Source organism: Carassius gibelio, chromosome B13 (genome assembly GCF_023724105.1).
Source record: "Carassius gibelio isolate Cgi1373 ecotype wild population from Czech Republic chromosome B13, carGib1.2-hapl.c, whole genome shotgun sequence".
Lineage (NCBI taxonomy): Eukaryota > Metazoa > Chordata > Actinopteri > Cypriniformes > Cyprinidae > Carassius > Carassius gibelio.
The window spans coordinates 15,907,451-15,921,085 of NC_068408.1; the positions used below are offsets into that span (position 1 = coordinate 15,907,451).

Here is a 13,635-nt window from a genome sequence, read left to right on the forward strand (position 1 = left end):
GAAGAAGAAAAAAAATAAATAAATTGGCCTGTGAGAATGCCTGCAAAATAATGGTATTGCATAATGGCATTGTCTGCTACATCTAATTGTCTCAGCAACAGGGTGGGAAAATGCAAGGCTACAAGTGGGAAGAACATAAAAGAACAGGGGGAGCTACCCAACCAACCAGAGATAAACCTGGGCCACTGTGAGATTAATGCAGGAATATAATCCCCTAATGAGCCGTAATCCAACTGCCTAATTATGCCCACAAGCCCCTGAGACTACAGATTAGTGGAATATCACTGCCTTGCAGAAGACAGAAGGAGAGAATGGATAGAGTGCAAAGAGACATGTTTCTTCAGCCACAACTCACATGCTGAACCATTCAGACACACGCATCTGAATCTAGTTTTTCAACAGACATTCTGAGGTGGGTTTGATCTGAAACACTGCACTTGACAAACATTTTCAATGTGGATATAAATAGACAAGTGTCTATATATGATTCCGAGATTTAAAGTTAAAAAAAAAAAAAAAAAAAAAAAAAAAAAGGGGATCTGTTCTCATTTTTGTACAGGAAAGCCATTAGACAATCCGTGCTATGTCTGTCCCAATTTCAGGGAATTTAAACCTTTTGACCAATGAATCCCCAAGACTAATTACTGGACAAGGATTTTTAAAAATCTTTTTCTAGAAATTACACTCCCGCAAAGAGCAGGGAGTCTATTAATCAAGTCAATGATATATTTTAGAGATAGAAAATGTATAATCACTCAAGATTTCCATGACTTTTATATGACTTTCAATGGATTCTTTGACTTGTCCAGCCCTGGAAATCTGTATCTGTGTATACCTAACTGCTCCCCGGGCGCCGCAGCATAAATGGCTGTCCACTGCTCTGGGTGTGTGTTCACTGCTGTGTGTGTGTGTGTGTCTGTGTGTGTGTGTGTGTGTGTGCACTTTTAATGGGTTAAATGCAGAGCACGAATTCCGAGTGTGGTTCACCATACTTGGCTGTATGTCACGTCACTTAAGTCCTAATTGTGCATATTTCTATTTAAAAGACTGTATTTTGCTCGCAACATCTAGAAAGATTAATGTATTACAACATGGACTATTTAAAATCAATAGAAAGTTGGCAAAAATGCCCAAAATAACCTCATAATCATCGTCTGTCTTGATTCGTGGTACCGCGGAAGGGGGGATTTGCCACACGCCACTGGTTAGTATTTACTATTTTTGAAACAAGTCAACAATTCTATAAAGTCTGGCAAGATAAATCCATGCTCATTTGTTGCATCAAAGCAAAACGAGTTCGGGCTCTGAGGGATATTGGAGCGATAAGATAAGGGAATATGGGAAAGCCTTGCATGAACCCTAATGACTAGAATGTTCTCGTTAACCTTGGCATTTCTGTGCAACGGATGTGGCCCGGCGCACTCTGCAAGGAGGCAGGCATGTCCGCGTTGCTTGTCTTCTTAAATCAGTCAGAAGCTGCAGCCGGATCTCGATGGCCATGAGTGGATAAGGAAAGCTTGTGCCAATGAGTCCCGCTGGTATTTACTGAACTGTTCTGCTCTAATAACCCGTTGCCTTCCCGGTGGCACAGGGATCAGACTGGATCCATTACAGAGAAATATGTTGATGCCAAAGCAGCACCATTCCTAGGTATCCAATTCTCTTCTGCAACAGATCGTTAAGATTAGTTCACTCAGACCATATGCTGAAATCAGTGTTTTTAGTGTCGAGTCATCTATTACACAGTGGGTGGGAAAGTGTGTGTTGCTCTGTTGTCTCTCTCGGTGTGTGTGAAACACAAATGTCTATTTTTTACTCAACTACAACTGTTTGAGATAATGTGTGGGTGAAAATGCAAGACCGTATTACTGCAGAGGGAATCTGACCTCCAATTGAGAGGCGCTAAGAGCATGACGAACTTGGCTACTACAACAGTCCAAACACACAAACACATCCAGGCCTGGGTGAGTTTCTCTACACCCGCATCCCTTCATCAAACAGAAGGGGGAGGCTGATGCAAGCGTTTACACTCCGTCCTCTGAAGGAATACAGAGTGAAGAGCGAAGGGAGAGCGACTGTGAAGGAATGAAAGCTAGAGAGAGAGGGAGATTGAGGGAGAGGTGGAGACCAACTGAGTGTGCTGACGGAGTGAAAATGTGGCAAAGAACAGATGAGGCCCTTCTTTAGCTCTCTTTTCAGAGCAATCACTATTCTAATCACTCAAGCTCCTCCTCTGCAAGGTTATTACTGCCAACTAGAACTATTAACGAGACTAAAAAAAAAAAAACTGCAATGAAAAAAGCAAGCAAGAATATGAGCTTGTGAAAAAAGAAAAGTTACTGAAACTATAAATGTGGACCACAAAATCCAATCATGCTGATGAACTATAAATGACCCCATATTTTGTATATGATACAGTTCAATATGTCATCATATGCAAATGAAAAAATATGGTGAAGAGCAAAAAGCAATTCTAAAATGGAATAAAAAGTTTCTTAAAAATTATACAATTATTAGGGGTGGGCGATAGGAGTAATTTTATTTCACGGTAATGATATATATCATGATACAGTTGTTTTTTGTTATAATAAACGTCTTTTTTTGACAATGTTTGACACAGCAGGAATATTAGACTGCTGTCACTTTAAGAGCTGCCCGGATCCAATATACTGTAACATCAGATTTTTTTTTTTTTCTCAGCTGTTTGCTTTCACTTAAGACCTAAAATTACTGTGTTAATGAGGATAGTTGCAGAGATGGCCATTTTGACACACAAACGTGTGTATTTAACCGTTCAAGTCCTATAACGCAGCAAAAATAACATCGTTCAATACTCCTGCGCTCTGAACAACATCTTCATGTGCGTGTACCTCTCTGAAGCACTCAGAAAGTCACGCATATAGCGAAAGGAGTTCTCTTTCACTGCTCATTGCGTTTTAATGGTTTAAAATCATTTTTATTAAGCCACAATGCTAAAAAGCATGTGCGAATTCTAAGTTTTTGTAACCATTTAGCACAGCAACGTCACGTCAGCGTGTAACTGCCACAGAGACGATAGTTCAAACGTCACATCACCAGTTGTCACATTTCTACTGGTTAATTGGGTCTACCGGTATATCGCCCACCCCTAAATTAAATCTACTGTTTTCAACAAAAAAAAAAAAAAAAAAAAAAAAAAAAATTCACCCAGAATAATTCCCCTCCTTGAATAACAATAGGTTATCACTTCTAATAGGGTCTGCCGTAATTATGGTCACAAACTTCATAATTATAAACATATAGACATATTCACTTTGTTCATGCTCTCAAAAAGCGACGGAACATCATCCAGGATTACTGTTCAAGTACGATAGGGGCTGTTTGCCCCAGAGGAGCTCTGATCATGTAATGCTTCCCTTAATGATCTCACACAGGCGAAACGTGAAATATGTCAAGACAAATAAAACACTAGTGTTGAGGTGAACAGACCGAGAAGTGTTTCTACTCCACAGAACTGACTGCAATGACAGTTCAATCTTGCGCTGGTAAGAAAAGTGCATTCCAACCCAAATAACAGCTAAAGAAAACTACAGAGAACACCTAAAGGACATTGCTCCCAGGGTCTAGGGATGGAAGTTACGGCTTTGTACAGGACAGCACAATGAAACTAAGTGACTTCCCTGTTTGCAAGGCCCTACCATACATTATGGACAAGATAGACCTCTCTCCAAGCGCCAGAGACCCACTGCTGCCAAACAAGCAGTTTTTTATGCTGGAACTAGAGTTCCTGCTCAAACCTTTTACAACATTACAGAACACAAAGTCAACAAGGTGTTTTCAAGAAATTAAACATCAGAAGGGCTAGTTGGACCGAATCTGGTATCTCCTGCAACAGTGCAACACTACGTTTACCAGCCGTCACAGGATTTGTGGAGATTTTCACTATTCTGACATTTCTCTGTTACTCTGAAAAAGCAAGAAATATCCTGCCAAGACCTCAAAAACTTTGCCATCTCAGCTAAAATCCATCAGTCTTGACCAGCTACAGATGGTCAAGGATTTGACTTCCACTGTCCAAATACCCCCACACAAAGAACCTTTTCAGAAGAATTCTGATCAAAATTACAATGACAGAATTAATTCTTATAAGCATTCAGAAAGAATACAGAGGAAAATTAATTCTGCCTACATCGATTGTTCTTTCACTTTGGCTTCATCTCCCACGATAAAGACCAGCTGCAGATCATCAAGACAACAAAGAGGACCAATAACCATCACATGCCATGCATGAATGACATTTGTTTCCAGGACAAGCAGGAGGGGTTAATCACTAACCCCCTTCCACACCAAAACTCTTTTTTTTTTTTTTCAGATCTCCCTTAATGAAAACAGTTCAAGTTTAATCAAGGCAAACTCCCTAAATCTTTCCAAGGTCATATCATAGATTTAATGGCATTTTCCCTTAGTCCACATATATGGGGGTGGCATTTTGCACAAAAAAGTGCAAACTTAGTACATACACTTAGTGCATATTTTATTTATATATTTAGTTTCCACTCTCTCAAGGACCCTTAGAATTAAAAGCGGGCCATTGTTTGCTGCGGTGTATTAAATATTTTCAATGACCATGTAAACACTCTCTTTCCAACAAGACATGAGAAGCTTTGCTGCACTCATTTGAGCGGTGCTTTTTATTTGACTACAATACACTTTTTAATTGCAGCACCTTCAATAACAGACTGTTTGAAAACTACCAGTATGCGTTTCATTGTGACAGGTTCACAAAACAATTTGCAGGGAAATGTTAAGATCACACTGAAATGATCAGGGACTTTTCTAAAAATAAATATCAACTGCTTGTTTCTCTGATTTACAGCACAAGGCTTTACTCTTTGTATCAGTTCTTTTAGTGCTTAGGAATAATAGTATCTAACCTTATGTACTTTGTTTCGATTTTTTTAAGTTACAGCAGGTTTTCATAATAAAATGGCTATAAAGTCAGATAATATTGATTTGTCATGATATAACCCTTATAACAACCAGAATGACAAATAAATAAATAAATAAATAAATAAATAAAGTGATAAAAAATACAAATAAAAAAACCTTAAAGTTGGTAACAAGCATTTGTTTCTCAGTGTAAAAGAGAGACACACAAACATGAGACACAAGCTCAGGCCACCTCATTATAGCACACACACATGGACCGAGAATATCGACAGCTATTCCCACTACGGCTAATTCACAAGCCACTCTCTGTCAGTTTAATTCACAGCCTCATCAATAAAGGTGCGAGAGCTAGTGTGTGTTGTCTGTGTGTGTGTTTGAGGACCAGTGACGATGACTGAAGAGGAGCTCATGCTCATCATAAATCTTGAATCTTGTTACCTTTGGGTCTGAGAAAAAGAGTGTTCAGTGTTCGGAAGAGAGTAAAGTTAATTTAATTGGGTCATAAATAATGAATATTAACTAATAACAAAGGGAGATTTCAACATGCTCTATTTGCACAAACACATAAATCAAAAATATTACCCAATGCAATGGTAAGTGTGCAACATGGATTCACAACTGAAAACGTAGGAGCATGCGGTCTCATTTTAAAAAGCGACTAAATAGAAACTTCATAGGGATGCTTTTGTAATATTCTTTGAATGACGCACATTCGCAAGATTAAAGAAAATAATCAGCAGTCTGTTAGCATCAGCTCATCTCGCCTGAATGGCCCTCATTTGCATATCTAACAATTACAGAGGATAGTCCCTGAAAAACTGATAAACCGCATCTTTGATTTTTGGGTCACAATACGTTCTCTGCCTGTGAGGCTTGTGATATTTAATCACTGAAAGATTTACCTGGAAACTCTTTCAGAGCACCTCCGGAGGAATTCTGTGTAATTACTTGCATGCATGCGTGCGTGCGCGCACACACACACACACACACACACACACACACACAGAGCGCTTTGAGAAAAGGTCACTTCTGATTTGCAATTACAGTTTCGACATCTGAGCAACCCTCCGATGCTTTTTCAAACCTTCAAACAGGACAGTGGTGTTCAAAAGCAGGACATATACATATGTGCAGCTTTATTATTCACAATCATATTTAATATAAGTTAAAAGCTTATGTGAAGTATAACAAATTGATTAAAAAGTATATGAAGAAAGTATAGACTTACAATAAAAGACTAAAAATAGGACAAAGCAACAACTTTCAAATTCTTGCTAATACAGATGAGTTATTAAATGGCAGATCTTAAAATTGTATATTGTGTAAATTTCTAATATATCAGGTTCAAATATAAGTCAATAGTATGTTTACTGTCCCCAAATTAGCTGTCTATGTCTGGTTGCCATGGAGTTGATTAGTTAAAGTCATGCTTGAAGTTAAAGGGTCAGAGGAGTGCAAAACTTTACGTTCAAGACTGAGATAGGAAGTGATGTGCATGTACACATATGAATGCATGTTTAATTGTTGCATGAAAGAGGAAAAAGTATTACCACTTTTTAATGAAAGAGAGCACTTCACTAAGCCAGATGGTGAAGAGGGTCCTTTAAAGGACACTCACATTAGCCCTTATAAACACCCCTGCGTGGTTTAAACTGGCTTCTTGAAAACCTTTCAAGACCAAACCTCTTCAGTCTCTGGGGGGGCCATAAATCAAGCTTCATATTTCAGCACATTTTCTTATTTTTTTACAAATCTGACTGCATTGTAATAAATCAATTAACTGGTAATGATCAACAAATTGTTAAAAATACATAAACACACAAAAGTTTTACACTCAGCTATGCTCTGATTTTAAATCTTAATTTTGTCAGCTCTTGAAATGGGTCATACTGTCGATATTACACAGCAGTATAAGTGAATAGAAACTCGGTTGATAGGAGGATGCAGTTATTGCATGGATGGAGCAAGAACAATGTTAGTTTCTAAAATACATGCACACAGTTCAGGTAAATGGTTATATATATATATAAATTGGCCTCTTTAACTGGAGTTAAACTAAATATATGATGCTAAAATAACCTCAACATTAACAAAAACAAGGAAATAAGAGCGCATGCATTTTACATGCATGTGGCTGATTGATCGACCATGATTTATCTTCAATCAGATGCATTTAAAATCACTTTTTCTGTGTGCGTGCTTTGGATGTGTGAGCACATGGGCGAAGAAACAAGATTTTTATATGACCAGACGATTCATTCATAACCAAAATGAAACAATATGAACATTACGGAGCACTAAATACTCTTATGCAGTGCACGTTTCACTCATACTCAAAGCCGGAGGGAGCTGTCGCACAGAAAATCCAAAGCGGTCTAGTAGAAGTAATAACTTAGTGCAGGAAATCAAGCCAATTAGAACCTATTCTGCCTTAATACTGGTTTGCATACACAAATTTTACAATTGTTATTAGGAAAATGCAGAAAAAAATATTATAGAATAAAAATGATTGGTTATCATTCAGCAGTGTATTTGATATCCAATTAAAATACATAAGAAAAAAAAAAGTCTGACAAAAGGTTTGTTTTTTTCCCTGTCCCCTTCAAAATTCAGAAACATTATGCATACAAAAACTTATTTGGATGCGATTAACCACTATTAATCATTTGACAGAATTATTATTCTTCATAATGTGCATTCTAACACATTATATCTTGTTGTAAATACTTCCAGTTGAATTTAAAATGAATGTTATCAAAGTGTAACAGTGTTAAAGTGTAGCAATTTATTGTTAAAGTGTTACTAAAATATATATATATATACACACACACACACACACACACACCACGTGCATAATTTCACATAGAGCAGCTGTTACTACACAGAGCCACTGATAATGAATGTGGATTTGCGCAGCTTGTCAGATAACAACGGCTCTGTGCTACTCTTTACTGACGAGATGCGCATTAATTATCGGCCAATATAGATAGTTATATTGGTCAACCTCTAGTGGAATTGTCCCAAAACATCCTAATGGATGCATCTGACCAACCTGACTGACCGCATTTGAAGATGCTGATGTGACATTAATAGGATGGTTCACAGCGGTGTAGAGCATCATGTGGCAGTGAAAGTCAATGAAATTCCACAGGTAACAAGGGAAACGCTATAGCACTGACCTCTCTGCGCCGTGATGCCCAGCAGCTCTGTTTTATCTTCCATACGACTGCTGCCACCAGAAGCAAGGACAGGAAACAGCTACACACACACGACAAAACAGGAAATAGAAAGGAACAGGACAATCATTAATGTTTTGGGATGTTCTTTTATGGAAAACAATGAAAGAATCCCATTCCACTGATTCATGTCAAGATCACATCTGAAGCACACACACGGGGCTGTTCATGTTTAATGGATTAGAGTTAGTTTCACAGCCGCAGGTGTGCTAAAGAACAGGAGTGTTGGTATCCTCATGGTAATGGGGGCAAAGCTCATGAATGCGCTTCTCGTGTTTAGGAGAACTGGGCTGTATGTGACAGAATCATAAATGTGTAGGTGCATGTTTATACCTTATAAGTGCAGGTGTGCGCAGAGCTGAAATACATTTGCTCTGGGTTTTGGGAATAGCTCACCCACACACATACGCACACACCGAGGCTATGAAGAGTTGGTGTAATTCATCATGGCTGATCTGACATAACTAATGATGAAGAACCATGGGCGACCACAGCTACAGTTGGGTGTATGTTACATGTGTGTATGTATCACATGTGTCTTAGCCATGACGCATGACCACATCTGACTGATTATCATATTTTAATCACCCTTTTGCTGTTTTGGAACCAGTAGGAAGTATAACAAGCGACATGGCAGAATGTGAGAGAAAGTGTGTACGTGACAGGGTGAGTTTGCTACAGTATATAGGGTCTACGCCACCTGCTTCCTGAATCAATAACATATTACAGCAGGTCTTCCAGAGGTGAATTAGAGCTTCGAGCCATATCACACCCTGAACATACTCCAATCCAATGAGTTCCATTAAAAATGTACAGTATTTAGATTAAATTGGGTTTTTGAGAATATCTGTGGTTTTAGAAGTTCATTGAAAACTCACGTGCTTGTCTTACCTGAAAAACGTGACAAAGAACTGAACCAAATCCATGAAGTTACTGTGTTGAGAGAAAGCGATCTGAGGAGAAAAGAGAAATGGGTATTAAACCGTGAGAAAATCATTAATTTACATGCTTGTGTACATGTGTTTTTCAGTCCATCTAAATAGGACATGAGAGCAAAGGTTTCGTTTCTGACTGTACCAATACTGCCCCCTGCTGATATACGTCTTTCCCCACACACGATCAATAGAAAATAGAGTCTTTACAGTTTCAGACTCTACATTCTAATTCAAATAATCATATTGTTTTGGCACGACTATGTTATTAGGATGAACCTCCAATAACAGAGAGAGAGAGAGAGAGAGAGAGAGAGAGAGAGGTATAACAGACAAAGAGCAATGGTTTTGCACACTAGTATTAGGCTTGGGCAAGTGTATTTATTAAGTCCAGGTAAAGCACTTTTAAGCAATGTTTTAAACCTGAATTTTGAAGGTTTAATACTGATGACATGAGAATTCTTGTGTGAGGAACCCCATCTTGAAATTTGAATGGCAGCTATTTATTTTAATGTATAAAGACCAATTTATACTGTGAAAAGTTTGTATTGTGTGATAATGGATAAAATATAAAATAAAAAAATTGAAATTTTCACTTACATTACATTATTATTTTTGTTTATCTATGGATTTACGAGTTCAAAGTCATGAGTAATTAATGTGTTTACTCTTAAATAAAAAACATTTAAAAATATTTATATAAATGTTTAAACATTAGAAAAAAAAAAAATATATATATATATATATATATATATATATATATATATATATATATATATAAAATTGTTTTTAGTTACTTAGTATTTCTATTTATTTTTACTCCATTTTTCTCTAAACTTTTCAACTTGCTCCCAAGAATTCCCTTATGGCCCTCTTTTATTTTGAAAGCCCCTGGTATATTCTGTAGTGTAAAACACTGCAGTGTTGGAGTTATTTAACAACAGGCAAAATCATAACCTTCTCCAGTGCGTACTTCATTACATATCCATACAGCACTACAGTGTTTAATGTTTAAGAAAAAAAAAAAAACACTGAAAAGTGATGGCAAACGCTCCTCTGAATCTTCGATTTCAATTTCAAACAAGTATTTTTCAGAACATATAAGACAAGCAGAGGAGATTTACATGTTGACGTTTACCCAGATGGTCAAGCTGTTATTAAAACTGGTCACACACTCGCTACATGCTGTACTTGTCCAATCAGTGCTATTAACCTTGTAAATATGCAAATTAGACCATTAACCCAGGGTTTACAAACGTACAGCGTGAAATAAGAAAACCTGATTAGCCCAATTTAATTACTAACCCAGCGTTTGAAACATGAAACAAGCCCACAATTATGCTAACCGAGTGTTTAAAATGACCCTATTGAAATTCACAGAGCAAAGGCTGCAAAGAATTACATCATTCCTGTCGCTCTGTTTAGGAATGCAGTCTTAAACCCATCTTCCGAAAAGAGGGCAGGAGTCTAGGGGACCCCGGAGACGTTTCCACTTTAAAACACTGTCATTTTTTCTCCATCTTTTACCTGCTTTCAAACAAGCTCACTCTTCCCTCTCTACTCCTCCAGGCATTTCCAAAATAAGCACAGGATTTTCAGCGAGGGAGAGGGTAAAAGAGAGCATTGCAGACATCCACAGCATGGAGGCTGAATTCACACAGAGCTCTCATTGAGCAGATGCTGTGTGCTGATACGGCCTCTCTCACACGCCACAACCTCCTCATGTTCAGACACACAGTCTCAAAGACAAACGGGCCTGACTCACAGTACTGATACCCACACACATTCACCATAAAACAATAGCACGCCAACTTATCACTGTCATTCACACATGACAACCTGTGGCTCACATGGGCATTATTGTGGCATTTGTGACGTGAACACTATATATAGCTTGTTTGTCATGTGTTTTAAGGACTTACCCAATCCAAACAAAAAGGAGAGAACGTTTTGGTACACCTGCCAAGGTAAGCTAACTAGTATAATGAAATGATCTGTGGAGGAGGATTGAACCTGAGGAACAAATGTACTGCTATAACTACTGACAGAACATAAGCGTGTAGAAACTAGCCCAGGATAAAAGGAGAAGTGTGGCATTTCTGAACCACTACGAAATACAAAACTCAAATATGGATTCAGAAGTTTGGGTTCTCAAACATTCCTTACATTCTGTCCCCATCTGCCATTGTTTGAACAAACAGAGAGTCCCACCCCGAACTCTTTCCATTGGCTGAGGTAGAAGTTGACATGTCACGCTGCTCAGACAAACAGAGCAATGTTCTGAAAACATGACACAGCCACAGTTTACACTCCTCCAATGAACAAATGTATGGTTTTTGAACATTAAACTGGCTAAAAAGAATTAAAAGTTGAGCACTCTGTATTTTCATGAAAAAGCTCTCATGTAATAATCTCACAAAGCCTGTCAAAAATGTCTAAACCTGCCTTTCCACCATCTTCGACAAATGACAGACCACTCAGTTATTTCCAATGGAGAGCGGCATGGAAGCGGTGTAGAATTTCAATCGTGTTATGTGGAATTTTCTGATCTGATTTAAGCTTGTGAAATGTTTGAACTTTTGCAGGTTCTAATCAAAACTATGACCAGGGCATGAGAATTACCAACATATTTGCACTAAGGCATTACATTTAAACACTACTTCTGTAAAATGGACAGTTATGAATCATGATTTAAAAATTTGTTGTTTTATAATTATTACGCGATTATGTATATTGAATAGCAGTACTGTTTTTTTTTTGTTTTTTTTTGTTAAGTGTGGACATTCATCTCATCATACTCATTCACTGTACAGTAACAGGCTACTTCGGGGGAGAAACCCGACAATTGTACAAATGTCACAATGGCAGCTTTAGTCATATTTAAGACAATGACAATTAAGCCTAAAAAATAATTAATAAATAATTTGTTATTTCAACAGTATGGAAGCCTGTTCCCGCAACTTTGAGAGAAAAAATATATATAATTCTGCAAGTCATAATAATGAGAAACTTTCTCGTAATTAATTATGACTTAATTTCTCATTATATTGAGAAACTTTCTCATAACAACGACTTACTAATTCATAATAAATGAGAAACGTCTCGTAATTATGAGTATTTTTATATATATATATATATATATATATATATATATATATATATATATATATATATATATATATATATATATATATATATGAATATTCAGGGGATAAAATCTCATACCTAAGAAACTCTTGAAATGATGAGAAACTTTCTCATGATGGCTTAACATCTCGTAATTTCTCCAAATAAATCAAAAACTTTCTCGAAATGAGAAACTTTCTCAAAATAATGACTTAATCCATGCATGAGCAATGCAACCTTTGCGACATCTACTGCAAGCATAAGATCCCAGAATTTGAGTTGCACGTTAAATATTTTCCTACAGAAAACAGTTATAGAATAAGTGTCACAGTTTTGGGACGCATTCATATTTTGTGTCCAGCTGAATGCCTGTATACAGTATGCATGATCATGAAGTTGTGCACTGAATTTGCTTCAGTCTGTCTTTGAACTTCAACCCACGTTAAGCTTTTTTCATGTTTAGCCTTTGTCCTGCAAGAAGACCAAGACCAAGCGGTTGCCTTGGTAACAGACAACAATGCTTTGTGCTTTTGAAATGAGATGGCTTAATGTATGAATATTGTATGCATGTGATGATTGAAAGGGACAGCTGATAAAATTAATAGATTATCGAAATACACATCTATTAAGTTTGTGTAATGGCTTTCATTTCTTCAAAAAAACAGGTTAGTCTGGAATGTTTGAAGCCACGAGCAGAGTAATTTGGAAGTGATACAAATTAACAAGACTACATGCAGATATTTTATCTGAAATGGCTATTTGATTACAAAACAAAGCAATGTCAGCTGAGGTCCTGTATGGCTTTGACCAACAGATCTCACTAGCCTGCCATCACCCTTGCATTGCACATGCGTGGATTAAGGCATTATTTCAAGAACGTTTTTTATTATTATGAGAACATTTCTCATTATTATGAGAAAATAAGTCATTATTTCGAGAAAGTTTCTCAATATTTCAAGAAAGTTCCTCATTTCGAGAAAAAATTATCTCAATATTTCGAGAAAGTTTCTCATTATTTCAAGAACATTTCTCATTATTAGGAGAAAATAAATCATTAATTCAAGAAAGTTCCTCATTTCGAGAAAAGCCAGTATTTCGAGAATATTTCAAAACATTTCTTATTTTGAGAAGTCATTTCGAGAAAGATTCTTAATATTTCAAAAAAGTTTGACAAAATAAGTACCGTATTTTTCGGACTATAAGTCACAGCTAAGTACAAGTCGAATCAGTCCAAAAATACGTCATGATGAGGAAAAAAACATCTGTAAGTCACACCGGACTATAAGTCGCATTTATTTAGAACCAAGAGAAAAAATTAGTGTCTACTCTGACTTTAAGTCGCAGGACCAGCCAAACTATAAAAAAAAAAAAAGTGTTACTTATAGTCCGGAAAATACGGTAATTATTTTCGA

General features: G+C 36.9%; 1 protein-coding gene across 1 annotated transcript in view; it reads right to left on the reverse strand.

Moving 5' to 3' along the window:
• Window positions 1–13,635, reverse strand: part of LOC127970649 (attractin) — a 54,482-nt gene that overhangs the window by 9,344 nt on the left and 31,503 nt on the right. The window contains exons 25-26 of the mRNA XM_052573316.1: window positions 9,057–9,118; window positions 8,109–8,187 (exon numbers count right to left, since the gene is read on the reverse strand). Of these exons, the coding sequence (XP_052429276.1) occupies window positions 8,109–8,187; window positions 9,057–9,118 (141 nt within the window). The remainder of the gene's footprint in view (window positions 1–8,108; window positions 8,188–9,056; window positions 9,119–13,635) is intronic.